This window comes from Hypanus sabinus, chromosome 27 (assembly GCF_030144855.1).
Source record: "Hypanus sabinus isolate sHypSab1 chromosome 27, sHypSab1.hap1, whole genome shotgun sequence".
In the NCBI taxonomy this organism is placed as follows: Eukaryota; Metazoa; Chordata; class Chondrichthyes; order Myliobatiformes; family Dasyatidae; genus Hypanus; species Hypanus sabinus.
The window spans coordinates 24,983,984-24,997,873 of record NC_082732.1 but is presented as its reverse complement, the minus strand read 5'-3'; the positions used below and the strand labels follow the sequence as shown (position 1 = coordinate 24,997,873).

The following is a 13,890-nucleotide window of genomic DNA, read 5'->3' as shown; positions in this document are numbered from 1 at the left end:
ACAAACCCCTGACGCCAGGCAGCATCACTCTCCGGGTCACGTTGAAGCACGCAAGCCTCCAAACCCAATGACAAAGTTGTGGTCATCTCGGAAGATGAAAGGACAGTTTTGACCTAGTGTGATGTCGGCTTCCAGGAATAGAATCGTTGTCCTGGAGCCTGTGGAGACTACACTGTGAGGTTGGTGCAGACTAACCTGTAACTGAAGTAACCCATGCACATAGACTGTGAATATTTTGCTGTTGCTCTCCAGGCCAGCTATAACTTCAAGGGAACTGCAAGTGAAACAAAAAGGTAAAAGGTCACCTCAAGATGCTATCAACTGAAGGCAGACTGAAGTAATTAAAGCCTGTAATGATAGCACCAACTAAAAATAAACAAATGCGCTGTGTTTGAAAATATAATATTTCCCATGTGTGAGAAAATCTGCAGAATAGATTAATCTGAAAGGGAATAAATATAATAGAAATAATGAGGGAAGAAACAATGTAAACGAATTAATCCCGTTCTTCAGATATCATCTCCAAAGCAGCTGTCTTCTGCAGGCACAATAAAGGACACTCAGTTCGGCTTTTAATATTCAACATAAAAATAACAGAAGTTCAATTTTTATTTGTAGCCAAGATCAACATAAATGTCAGTCAGAATATTCTATTTTTATTTTTATTTAGAGATGCTGTATGGTGACAGGTCCTCCTGGCCCAACGAGCCTGCGCCACCCATCGACACTCATGTGACCAACTAACCTCCCCCAACCCGTACATCTTCGGGAGAAACCGGAGGAATTTATTTTTTCTTGCCTGTGATGGACTGTCTTAGTTTTTTTTTGTTGATCACAACAAACGTGGCTGAAGTGTATCAGTAAAATCAGGATACAAGAAATAGAAGCAGGGGTATGCTACCAGTGTCTGTCACCCTCAAGAGGCTCCTGAGGTACGGGGAGTGGCCAATGAAGCTTTATTGTTGGGGGGTGATGTTGTGCAACGGGGCCAGCTTGGTAGAGGACCTTGGAGCGCAAGGTCCCATCTCTTCTCTGTCTCATGGAACAAGTTGACAGTGAACTCGGCCTTTTCTCCTTGGAGCGACAGAGGATGAGAGGTGGCCTGATAGAGATGTATAAGATGATGATGGGCATTGATCGTGTGGATAGTCAGAGGCTTTTTCCCAGGGCTGAAATGGTTGCCACAAGAGGACACAAGTTTAAGGTGCTGGGGAGTAGGTACAGAGGAGATGTCAGGGGTAAGGTTTTTTACTCAGAGAGCGGTGAGTGCGTGGAATGGGCTGCTGGCAATGGTGGTGGAGGCGGATACGATAGCAGCTTTTAAGAGACTTTTGGATAGGTACATGGAGCTTAGAAAAATAGAGGGCTATGGGCAAGTCTAGTAATTTCCAAGGTAGGGACATGTTCAGCACAACTTTGTGGGCCAAAGGGCCTGTATTGTGCTGTAGGTTTTCTATGTTTCTATGACAATGATTGGAATTCAGAGTTTGAACATACTTCTACATAAGTGTTCACATATGGACAAGTACAGTGTACATACTCAATATGAGCAGAACTTCCCGGTAGCCAAACATTTTAATTCCGATTCCCATTCCTGTTCTGACATGTCGGTCCATGTCCTCCTCTTGTGCCAAGGTAAGGCCACCCTCAGAGTGGAGGAACAACACCTTATATTCCAGCTGGGTAGCCTCCAACCTGATGGCATGAATATCAACTTCTCTTTCTTGTAAATAAATTTCACCCGCTCCCTTCCTCTGTTTCCCACTCTCCTTTTACCCTCTCTCACCCGCCTATAATTCCCCTTGAATCCCTACCTCCTTCCCTTTCTCCTATGGCCCACTCCCCTCTCCTGTCAGGTTCCTTCTTCTCCAGCCCTTGACCTTTCCCACCCACCTGGCTTCACCCATCACCTTCCAGCTCACCTCCTTCCCCTCCCCCCCACCCTTTTATCCTGGCACCTTCCCCCTTTCTTCTCAGTCCTAAAGAAGGGTCTCGGCCTAAAACATCAACTGTATATTCATTTCCATTGATGATGCCTGACCTGCTGAGTTTCTCCAGCATTGTGTGTGTGTGTGTGTGTGTGTGAGTGAGTGAGTGAGTGTGTGTGTGTGCATGTGCGTGTGCGTGTGTGTGTGTGAGTGTGTGTGTGTGAGTGAGTGTGTGTGTGTGCGTGTGCGTGTGTGAGTGTGTGTGTGTGAGTGTGTGTGTGTGTGTGTGTGTGTGTGTGTGTGTGTGTGTGTGTGTGCGTGTGTGCGTGTGTGTGTGTGTATGTGTGTGTTGCTTTGGATGTCCAGCATCTTCAGACTTTCTTGAGTTTATACTGAAAATGAGATGGGTTGACTGAAAATGGAATTCCCTTCGTTAAGGACAGGAGCTAAAAGCAATTGAATGTTCTGATCTCTTCTCAATACTACCATATAGCTCATTGTCTATAAACCCTTTTAGTATGTCTTCAAATCACTGAAGTATGGATGGAAGTTCTTTCTCTAAAAGCACTAGACCAATGGGAGATTTTGTGGGAAGGGGTTGCCTGTACAAATTGCTGTTTTCCTGTGGGTAAGGTTGATCATTGTGAGGCAGACCGGATCAGCAGGGAGATCAGGAGATAATCAGTTGTGCCGAGGAGCCCAGACAACGGATTGCTTTGAAGTGCTGCCTCTCAAGGTAAGCTCCTCAGCCACCGTGCAACAAGAAACTGTCAGCTTCTGCTAGCGACACTCGGGGAGGAATGTTGGCTGGAAACCTCAGATACAGCCTCAGTGATTTTACTGCTTGGCAAGGCAGCTATGTCTAGCACCTCAGACAAAGGATAAAGCATCCTCAAGCTCCAGGGCCACTGGGATGCATTATCAACTAAAGTCTTGGAACTTCTGTTTCCTTTATTTTTGGCTTCTATCACCAGGCCACCATTTCTTACCACAACTGAGTCAACTTACTGAAAATTACCATACATGCTGTAGTTGCTCCCAATAATAAAAATAATAGGAACTTCAGTGTGTAGTTTTTGCTGGTGGATGTACCTTTCGATGTAACTATTATGCATGAAGGTGGTGAACAGTCAGTCCACAACACAAATGCTTGACTCAACACAAAGCTACAGAGATTTTCTTTTTGGCTGTTTGAACAGTATGGAGAAACCCAGCCGTTTTTAAACAAAACACGGTGTGAACCAAAACAGAAAATGTCCAAAGTACTTAGTAGGTCAATCAGCATCTATAGTGAGGGAAATAGATTAACGTTTCAAGCCGCTGACCCTTCATCATTAATTCATAGAGTCATCGAGCCTTTGGCCCACTGTGACCATGGTAACCATCTATATAAATCTCATTTACAAATTCTTGGATTCATTGCCTTCTCTGCCTTGGTGATTGAAGTGTTCTCTTAATACTTCTGTGAGAGTACCTGCCACAAGCACCCACCCAGGCAGTGTCTCCAGATTCTGACTATAGATCTCTCTGGGGGCTTTTGCTATTGCTTGCGTGGTGACGGGGGGGGGGGTGGTGTTGGAGCAAGTGGGGGGATGGGGTGGGGGGTGGTCAACAGTCTGATGCTGCTTGTATGTGGGAGGGGGAGGGGGCTTTGGGGTTCTGCTTTCACTATCATTTATTCTTTGGGTTTTCTTGTTTCATGGATGTCTGTGAAGAGTAAGAAGTTCAGGTTGTGTACTGTATACATCCTCTGCTATTAAGTTGAACCATTTAGAAAGGTTCTTCCTCAGATCCCCTCTAAATGGTTTACCCCTGGCCCTAAACTTGCCCTTCCATTTTATGGGGAGAAGACTCCTACTTTTTAACCCTATCTATGCCCTGGATTCTGATGAAGAGTCAGTGAGATGTTGGCTCTTATTCTCCAGCCTGACCTGCTGAGTTTCTGGTGTTTACTGATTTTATTTCAGATTTCTAGTGTCTGTAGTTTTTTTTTAAAACTTCACATTTCTGAGCACAGTAGCCATCACAAACCACGAAATACCAGTCAACATGTTGGGAATTATTCAAAGGCTTGTTGGTAGTTTGAATCTTGGAACTTGAATACCGGAACAATACTGGTTTGTGGCTGATGAATAAATTACTTGTGGCCCCAGGATTATACTTAATGGATGACCTATTCCCAGTTAACTTGGAATGGAAGAAGGAATATCTTAAAGCAGAATAAGCTGGGAGAATTACGAAAAACAGCAAAAACACAGTGAAGGTGCCAACTTTCATTGATTTACTCTGGCAGGAACTGGAGAGAAGAATTCTACAGAGTACTTTATTAATCCTCTTAAAAATTGACTCATTTATTGTTCATAATCACACCCAGGATGATCAGTTTGTTTCCCTCTAGGAAAGGGGGGTCACTGATTCGTGAACATCCAGAGTTGGGGTGCTTTCACTGGTTCTATAGCAATAATTCCACCAAAGGGATCACCAGAACACCAGATCATACTTTATGGCAAAGCTTGCTCCATGAAGGGAGCACTTGATTTCCTCCCTGCCCTTTCCGAAGAAGATGTTCTCACCACTTTGTTAACTAAACTGGCAGTCTCTCCCCCAGGGTAGAGGAGCTCAATGATGCAAGTTATGATGTATAGCTGACTAAAGACCATAAGAAATAGGAGCAGGAGTAGACTATCTGACTGAACCTGCTTTAGAAGTTAGTGCAACAGTCTGCAAATCAGAGCCATTTGACGATCAATTATGCTGCATTTCAGTGCTAGTGAAAATGCACTCAGCACAGAATTTGAACTAAACTACCTAGGGCAATAAGATTAAGATTTAGATAATTTAGTGTATTATTTCCTCTGAGTGCTTCGGTTTCAACCCACTTTCCAAAAAGATGGACCGGTTAGGGTTAGCAAGTTGTGGGCATGCTATGTCGGCACTGGAAGCACAGTGATACTTTGCAAATGATGACACAAACAATCCATTTCACTGTATCTCTTAAATTTAATCTTTTTATCTATTTTCAAACGCACCAGGGTGCAAAGCAAATGAAAGTCAAAAAGTCCCAAACTTCTGCAATGTGTGAAAATCATTTGTCTATGTTAATTAACAATAACATGTTAATGTTAATCCTTTAAAAAGTTTAAGTGAACAGGTGAACCACTGGACAGTCACGGTAACCAGCAAATTATTGTAGTAAGTGACACACAGAAATTTTTGAGACAGTTGATGTCTCATTGGCAATTCAAGATGAAAAGACCCAGAGTAGGATGTCCAAGAAGGGGAGGAAGGTTGAAGATGGATGAAGGGGTCCTCTTTGTAGGGGGGGGGGGGATTTTTGCCAAAGAAGTGGGCTCAACGATGTTGGTAAAACCTCAGTGTCATAATACCATAAGATATAGGAGCAGAAGTAGACCATTCAGCCCATCGAGTCTGCCCCATCATTCAATCATGGGCTGATCCAATTCATCCAGTCATCCCCACTCCCCTGCCTTCTCCCCATACACTTGGTGCTGTTAGGACCACTGCAGATATTAATGATATAGAATAGATTTTCCTATTTTAGTTGCTATAATCCTACAATGTGATCCCTAAATTTTCCACAAAAATAGCCTTTAAGTCTGCCTGAATAGATATTGCCCATTGAATTGGGAGTAATTTAGTAGCTCAGTTATCTGCTGAATAAGTTCAAATATAATTTGTGGTCTTACGTATTCCTTTGGCAGAGTGACTCAATGCAGATGAGAACGTGCACATTATCTCTTGGCCGGAGGGGACCTTTGCTCTTCATTTCACTGTGATCTAGAGTGAGCAGATTGAGAAACTCGTTAGGCAAGAACAATCATATCGAGCTGTCCGCGTTGTTAAAATTCAGGCAAATACCTTGATTTCTGCTCCTCTTAGTGAAAAGGGAGCGATAGAGTTTGAAGAACAACATATTTTCAGTTTGCTTAAGAAGTCACGAGTCATGATGTAAACAAAATGCCTGCTTGATCTGAGCTTTCAGTGAGAGACTGCAAGTCTGCTGTAATTATTTTTCATTAACATTGTCTAAAGGGTTCTATATGGCAGTGTCTCCGTAATGTAGCCGCGCCGTCTGCACCAAGATCTCTATCAGAATGCCTCAGCATTACAGAATAATAGCATGGGGAGGGGCTTGTTGATGATAACCCCCTTCCTGGAGGAATGCGCCTGGTACCTGTTCCCCGAGCCAGTGAGTTTCAGCACTGAAGGAAGTTACCTCTGCACTGTGCACAAGACACAGTGTGCAGACAGCAGTAGGCTCTTGCCTCCTACCCACTGCGGAGGCTGGACTACCTTCAGCTCTGGGAAAACATCGCCGATACTGCCTGCAGAATTCAAGTTCACGGGAAGGGCAAGGGAAGCAGAGTCAGTGTCCTCTCCCAGCTCAGCGTTCCCAGCACCGGGGCCCCATTCCTCCAGACTGGCTACAGTGTTTGTGTACCCGACACCAGGCTCTCGAAACAGACACTCCATTCTGAGCTTTGCCTAGTGGCCAGAGGAACAGAATCCGGTGACCAGAACTGCACGCAGTACTCCAGGTGCGACCTAACTTGAGTTTTATAAAGCTGCAGCATAACTTCCTGACTTTTGAAACCAATGCCTCGACTAATGATGCCATCTCCAATGACATGCATTCCCTCAGTGAGGTGGTGAGAAACTCGGGCAGCCTCCCACTATCTGTAAATGGCTAGCGGACTCTCCAACCACATGGTGAAAGGTGGGCCGGAAGACAACACCAGGAGCCTAGTTCCCAAGTTTTGATGGAAGTTCTGCAAGAAGTTCAATGACTGGTCATGGTCAGTGAAATGAATTCTTGAGTGCACGTCTCCAGCCTCATCCTGTTCCCACACCTCATAACTAGCAACTTCTATCCACTAGCAAAATCATCTCCAAAGGATGGTACCATGTGTCATTATGGACCCTCACCACCTGGGACCTGCCCTCTTCTCATTACTACCATAAGGGAGCATGAAGACCCACAGCCAACATTGTAGGACAGGTTAGAAAATGGTACAGCACAAAACAGGCCGTCTAGCCCTCTGGTATGCTGACCTTTTAACCTACTCTAAGATCAATCTAAACCCTCCTTTCCTCATAGCCCCCCTCATTTTTCATTCATGTGCCTATCTAACAGTCTCTTAAATGTCCTTAAATGTATCTGCCTGTACCACCACCCCTGGCAGGGCGTTCCACACACCCACCATGCCCTGAGTAAAAACCCTTCCTCTGACTTTGCATTACGAGTGGCTCCAATTAGCTTCTTCACCTCTGCCATCTGGTTTCTGAACAAAGCACGGACTCACGAACACTACTCTTCTTTTTAATCTATCTGTTGCTGTAACTTTTAGTAATTTTCTATACCTTGCACTCTACTCCAGCTACAAAAATAACAGACTGCACAAAATATGCCTGTGATAATAAACAGGATTTGGATTCTGACACGTTTCCATGCACCCATCTCATGTTTTGTCCAGAACGGCAGCTATTCAACCATGACAGGAATGTCCTCCGGGTATATTGCACATGGCACTCACTGGTCCATGAATTGTAAACTGCCTGTTGCACCACTGATGTTTAGGGCAGCAATGAAGGTTCTCCATCTCTGGCGGTGTTCGGGGCTTCTTTCATCGTGTCAGTAGCTTCCTCTCGGTTTTCGCTACTGTCAGTCATGCAAATCCCAAGTGGAGACTCAGGAATACCGTCGCACTCAGATGTAGAAGGATTCTTCATTGCTGTTTCTGTAACAATTTTGTTTTACTAGTTGGGGTTGTAGGCCAAGAACTGAACCCCCAAACCTGGAGGACTGGTGGACCACTCTTAGTTTGGCCTCTGTCCTTTGACCTGTTTGGCATGGGTGACCCTACCAGGAGGCAATGCACGAAGCTCTGACTCCAGTCAACATAGCTCTCCAGGTCACTGAGGCATGTAAGCCTCCAACCCTGCAGCAAGGTTGTGGTCCCCTTGGAGGACCACAACCCATCACAGACAGGGGTAGAGCCTTGCTCTCCAAGGAGAAGGTAATATTGGAAGTGCCCCCTTTAAGGAGGTGACAAAACTTGTTAAGTTGCCAGAGTTCTCATTCCCCTTCCCACCATGTTCTACCTCCTCCTTAACCCACAATATAAAGCTCCAGCCAACTTGGCTAGGATTGATTTTTAAACTTTCATGTTTTTATACTCTGCATGGCAGACAATAACGTAACTATATTAGGATATATTATTTTAGTATTATTATACACTTCTGGTTTTCTTGCTTTTGGATGAGCACATAAGTTAAGTGAGTAAATTTAAAATAATACACTGTCATTGGAATGGTTAGAAAACTGATATTTTGCACCTCTTCCTTCTATCTCTTAAAAAAAATCACAGCGACTATCAATTTAATGCTCCAACCACTCCTGTACAGTATTAGAACTGAGAGTTCCAATCCAGACATTTTTGGCCTTACCTCAGGATTACATTTTTAAAATATATTCCACAGAAAAATTGGCAGAATGTTGTCAGTTAGTGTAATTCTTCATTGGGATCTTTCTTCAATAATAACACTTACACAAGCAATAAATAACCAACCTACACTCTTTCCCAAAGGAGTCAGTAATCAAATCACTTGCTCTTGATGGAATCGCGGCTGTTTTTCAAGCTCAGTTTAAGGTTCATTTCTTACAATTGCTCTCTGCAATAAACATCAGTTATTATCAGGCGGAGCTCTGCACGGGTACTTACCAATGTGCACATTGGCAGAAAATTGGTAGATGCCAGTGACTGGTGCTGTAAATCGCCCAGTGGACAGATTCATCCCAGATCCCCTCAGGAATGCTCCTTTTGCAAGTGGCTGCAGGAAAACAAACCAGTCTGGGTTTGTAAGGATGTCAACCGAAACCAATGCTAAAATAAAAGACATCACTCATAAATTACCGAGCCTGACACGGGCAACAAATGCTTGGCATCATCTCGGAAATTTCCTCCGGTTTTTAATGAGGCATGAACAGATTTATTTGAAGGAAGGTTAACGGCTCTGGTATTGCAGACAAAAATATACCATAAGGAATTATAAATATTTTTCCTATTTTGCCAATAGCAATTTCCAAGCTTTCCTTTACTTTTGACACTAGAGAAAGCAGAGGCATCTTTCAGCTTTTTAACTGAAATATAAGATTAGTTTGCATTCTTATCTGCATTTTTGTAAGTCCTCCATAGGTTACAAGCACTGGACTTATAGAAGTCCTCGTCACATGTACGAGCAAGCACTTGGGAGACTGGTGGGGATCGATTTTCGGGCTGCTGTAGGTTGCAATCATCTCCTGCCGTGTGGGAACTTGCTTCGAGGCCTATTTCCAACTTGTGATCTGTTCGAGTTGCAAACAGTTCATGGGAATGGAGCCCTGCCTTAACCTGGGGGTGACCGACACACATTTCCTTAACTTTTACGAAAGAACACACACCAGATAAATAACTTCTAAATGTACAAATATACTTTCGTGGAAAGAATGCAATGATCCTCCCTCAGACTGAGAGCGTTCAGAGTCACTAAATCCCAGACAACCTCACAAAGCTCTCCCTTTTATCAGAATCAGAATCAGGTTTAATATCACCACGTGTTGTGAAATTTGTTAACTGTACAAGAGCAGTATAATGCAATATAAAATAATAGGGAAAAAACTGTGAATTACAGTAATAATAGCTAAATTAAACAAGTAGTGCAAAATAGAAATTTAAAAAAAATAGTGAGGCAGTGTTCATGGGTTCAGTGTCCATTCAGAAATCGGATGGCAGAGGGGAAGAAGCTGTTCCTGAATTGCTGAGTGTGTGCCTTCAGCTCCTGAAACTCCTCCCTGATGGCAGCAATGAGAACAAGGCATGACCTGGGTGATGGGGGTCCTTAATGATGGACACTGCCTTTTTGAGGCTAGTACCCATGATGAATCTCAGTTTACCACTCTCTGCAGCTTATTTTGATCCTGTGCAGTAGCCCCCTGCCCCAAGCCCCCATACCAGACGGTGACACAGCCAGTTACAAAGCTCTCCATGGTACAACTGGAGAAATTTGTGGGCGTCTTTGGTGACATACCAAACATCCTCAAACTCCTAATGCAATGTAACCACTGTCGTGCCTTCTTCGTAGCTACATCGATATGTCAGAATACCTTCAAGGAAAGTTCTGCTATGACTGAACAGAGGCAGAAAAGGCTGCGAGCACTCCACAGATCAAGCAGGATCAGAGGAACAAGAAAAAGAGTTGACGTTTCAGAAACACAAAGGATTCTGCAGATGCCGGAAATCCAGATCGACACGCACAAAAAGCTGATCTCGGCTGAAATGTTGACTATTGTCCTCCATAGATGCTGCCTGCCCTTCAGAGTTCCTCCAGCATCTTGTGTGCTGACATTTCAGAACTGGCCAAGCGTTCCTTACCTTTGAAGAGGCGAGGGTGGAAAGAACAGGGGGAATGTCTGTGATAGGGCATGAATCTGTGTTGTCAAGGTAACAATTCAAAAGCCTACAGTTTGAGAAAGAAGAAAAGGAACATAATGAAACAGATAAAATAAGATCTAGAGAGGGAAGAAGAGCGAGTAAAATTAACTGGAAGTACAGAGACCTAGGATCTGCAGTATGCCCAGTGGGAAAACAAAAGTGCTCTTTCTCAAACTAAAGTTAGTCTTGGCTAAGTCAGTATGACAAGGGGATGGACAATTCCAAGAGTAGGTGACTGGAAGCTCCGACCACCTGATCTGCATTTGGTTTCTCCTTTGGCCTGGATATCCCGCATCTGAAGCTCTTTATCTTCATGTAGGAACTCGGACTCAGTCCAAAAACCTACAGCCTGGTTCCCAGCTGGCTGATGTCCTGCAGTCCCACCGCACTTCTAACTACTGACTCGCAGTCAGAGTCTTGCTGTTGTTTCTGGCTACAGGGAGGTGTCACCAGGCAGACGCCAGAGAGCTTCCGTAATTTCCAGCAAACCGTCTCAGCCAATCGCCCCTCCCAGCCGGTCCGATTGGAACGAGGGGCTATGCAGCATCCAGGCAGAAAGGTCGGGGCAAAATTGTGTGGCTTAGTTTACCCAATGGCTGACCAATAATGGGTTAAAGACCCCCCCCCCACCTTTGCAGCCCTCATTTAAGGCATCCAAACCCGGTATTCCAGGGAATCTGACTCTTCAAGAAAAATGAGAGTTTTCTTTCATTTGCCCATCTAATTCCCTGGGGGTTCGTCAAAATGTCACACAGAACTTCTCACTCCACAATTCCCTTCCCAGCAGAATCAGAATCCGAATTATTATCACTGACAAACAGTATGTTGTGAACAACAACACACAAAAAATGCTGGTGGAACACAGCAGATCAGGCAGCATCTATAGGGAGAAGTGCAGTCGACGTTTCGGGCCGAGACCCTTCGTCAGGACTAACCAAAAGGAAAGATAGTAAGAGATTTGAAAGTAGTGGGGGGGAGGGAGAAATGCAAAATGATAGGAGAAGACCGGAGGGGGTGGGATGAAGCTAAGAGCTGGAAAGGTGATTGGCAAAAGTGATACAGAGCTGGAGAAGGGAAAGGATCATGGGACGGGAGGCCTCGGGAGAAAGAAAGGGGGGGGGAGCACCAGAGGGAGATGGAGAACAGGCAAACAACTAAATATGTCAGGGATTGGGTAAGAAGGGGAGGAGGGGCATTAACGGAAGTTAGAGAAGTCAATGTTCGTGCCATCAGGTTGGTGGCTACCCAGCCGGTATATAAGGTGTTGTTCCTCCAACCTGAGTTTGGATTCATTTTGACAATAGAGGAGGCCATGGATAGACATATCAGAATGGGAATGGAACGTGGAATTAAAATGTGTGGCCACTGGGAGATCCTGCTTGTTCTGGCAGACTGAGCGTAGGTGTTCAGTGAAACGGTCTCCCAGTCTGCGTCGGGTCTCACCAATATATAAAAGGCCACACCAGGAGCACCGGACGTAGTATACCACACCAGCTGACTCACAGGTGAAGTGTCACCTCACCTGGAAGGACTGTCTGGGGCCCTGAATGGTGGTGAGGGAGGAAGTGTAAGAGCAGGTGTAGCACTTGTTCCACTTACAAGGATAAGTGCCAGGAGGGAGATCAGTGGGAAGGGATGGGGGGGGAACGAGTGGACAAGGGAGTCGCGTAGGGAGCGATTCCTGCGGAAAGCAGAAAGGGGGGGAGGGAAAGATGTGTTTGGTAGTGGGATCCCGTTGGAAGTGGCAGAAGTTATGGAGAATTATACATTGGACCTGGAGGCTGGTGGGGCGATAGGTAAGGACAAGGGGAACCCTATCCTGAGTGGGGTGGCGGGTGGATGGGTTGAGGGCAGATGTGCGGGAGAGATGTGTTTGAGAGCAGAGTTGATGGTGGAGGAAGGGAAGCCCCTTTGTTTAAAAAAGGAAGACATCTCCTTCATCCTGGAATGAAAAGCCTCATCCTGAGAGCAGATGTGGCAGAGACGGAGGATTTGTGAGAAGGGGATAGCCTTTTTGCAAGAGACAGTGTGGGAAGAGGAATAGTCCAGGTAGCTGTGAGAGTCTGTAGGCTTATAGTAGATAACAGTAGATAGGCCATCTCCAGAGATGGAGACAGAAAGATCAAGAAAGGGGAGGGAGGTGGCGGAAATGGACCAGGTAAATTTGAGGGCAGGGTGAAAGTTGGAGGCAAAGTTAATGAAGTCGACGAGCTCAGCACGCCTGCAAGAGGCAGCGCCAATGCAGTCGTCGATGTAGCGAAGGAAAAGAGGGGGATGGATACTGGTATAGTCTTGGAACATGGACTGTTCCGCTAAGCCAACAAAAAGGCAGGCATAACTGGGACCCATATGGGTGCCCATGGCTACACCCTTGGTTTGGAGGAAGTGGGAGGAGCCAAAGGAGAAATTATTGAGAGTGTTGTGTATGTTGTGAAATTTGTTTTGTACAAGACATTGACAAATTACTAAACATTGCAAAGGACATAGACAAATTACTAAACATCACAATAAAAAAATAATAAATAGTGTGAAAGAAGACGAGTGAGGTAGTGTTCATGGTTCATGCACTGATCAGGAATTTGATTCCGGAGGGGAAGAAGCTGTTGCTAAAATGTTGAGTGTGAGTCTTCAGGTTCTTGTACCTCCACCCTGATGGTGGTATTGAGAAGAGGGCAATAAGTGGCAACTTTCAGTCAACAATTAACCTATCAGCAGACATTGGGACGTGGGATGAACCCGGAGCACCTCAAGCACGTGTGTGTATTACAGGGAGAAGGTGCAAGCTCCCCTCTCGTCAGAGGTCAGGATCGAAACTGGGTCTATGGAACCATGAGACATCAGTCCTCCCTGCCACGTCACCGTCTCCTGTCAGTCACACTCACACGCTCAGCACCGGCTGTGACCCTCAGCCATGGCAGACGCAGGGTGGGGCACTGCCTCGCCCCTGTCCGTATGCTGCTTTCGTCTCCATCCCCGCTCAGAACACACCATCTCCTTCCCTGCACTACACACTGCATCCCTCGCTCTCTGCCACACTCATCCTGCAGCCTCAGGAGGGGAGTAACCAATGGAAGGTCCATCTTGTGCCTCACTGGGAGGGAAGACACCCAGCAGCGGAGGCACTGAAGGTGAGTACGAGGGGTAGGGAAGCTTCTGACTATTGCCTTTCTGCAGCTCGACACCGACTGCACCATTGGTGCCATTCTAATCATTTCCAGATGAGGTTGCCAATTATGAGCTTCTTAAGGACAGCTCAGGGCTGAAAGTCATTGAGGCTGAGGGGCAAAAAACTCTGCAATCTGCAAAGCAGCAGAAGGGGGCCAGAGTGAGCACGGCCATACACTCAGTGGCCACTTCCGTAGATACACCTGCTCGTTAACACAAATATCTATTCAGCCAACCATGTGGCGGCAACTCAATGCATACAGAAAGCTCAAGAGGTTCAGATGTTACTCAGGTCAAACATCAGA

At 45.4% G+C, this 13,890-nt stretch overlaps 1 protein-coding gene across 2 annotated transcripts in view; it reads right to left on the bottom strand.

Annotated features, from left to right (window-relative positions):
- The window catches only part of c1qtnf12 (C1q and TNF related 12), a 78,515-nt gene that overhangs the window by 20,200 nt on the left and 44,425 nt on the right, over positions 1 to 13,890 (bottom strand). For both annotated transcript variants that reach the window (XM_059952007.1, XM_059952008.1), the window contains 3 exons: positions 8,672 to 8,780; positions 5,636 to 5,726; positions 196 to 274 (listed from right to left, as the gene is read on the bottom strand). In XM_059952007.1, the coding sequence (XP_059807990.1) occupies positions 196 to 274; positions 5,636 to 5,726; positions 8,672 to 8,780 (279 nt within the window). The remainder of the gene's footprint in view (positions 1 to 195; positions 275 to 5,635; positions 5,727 to 8,671; positions 8,781 to 13,890) is intronic.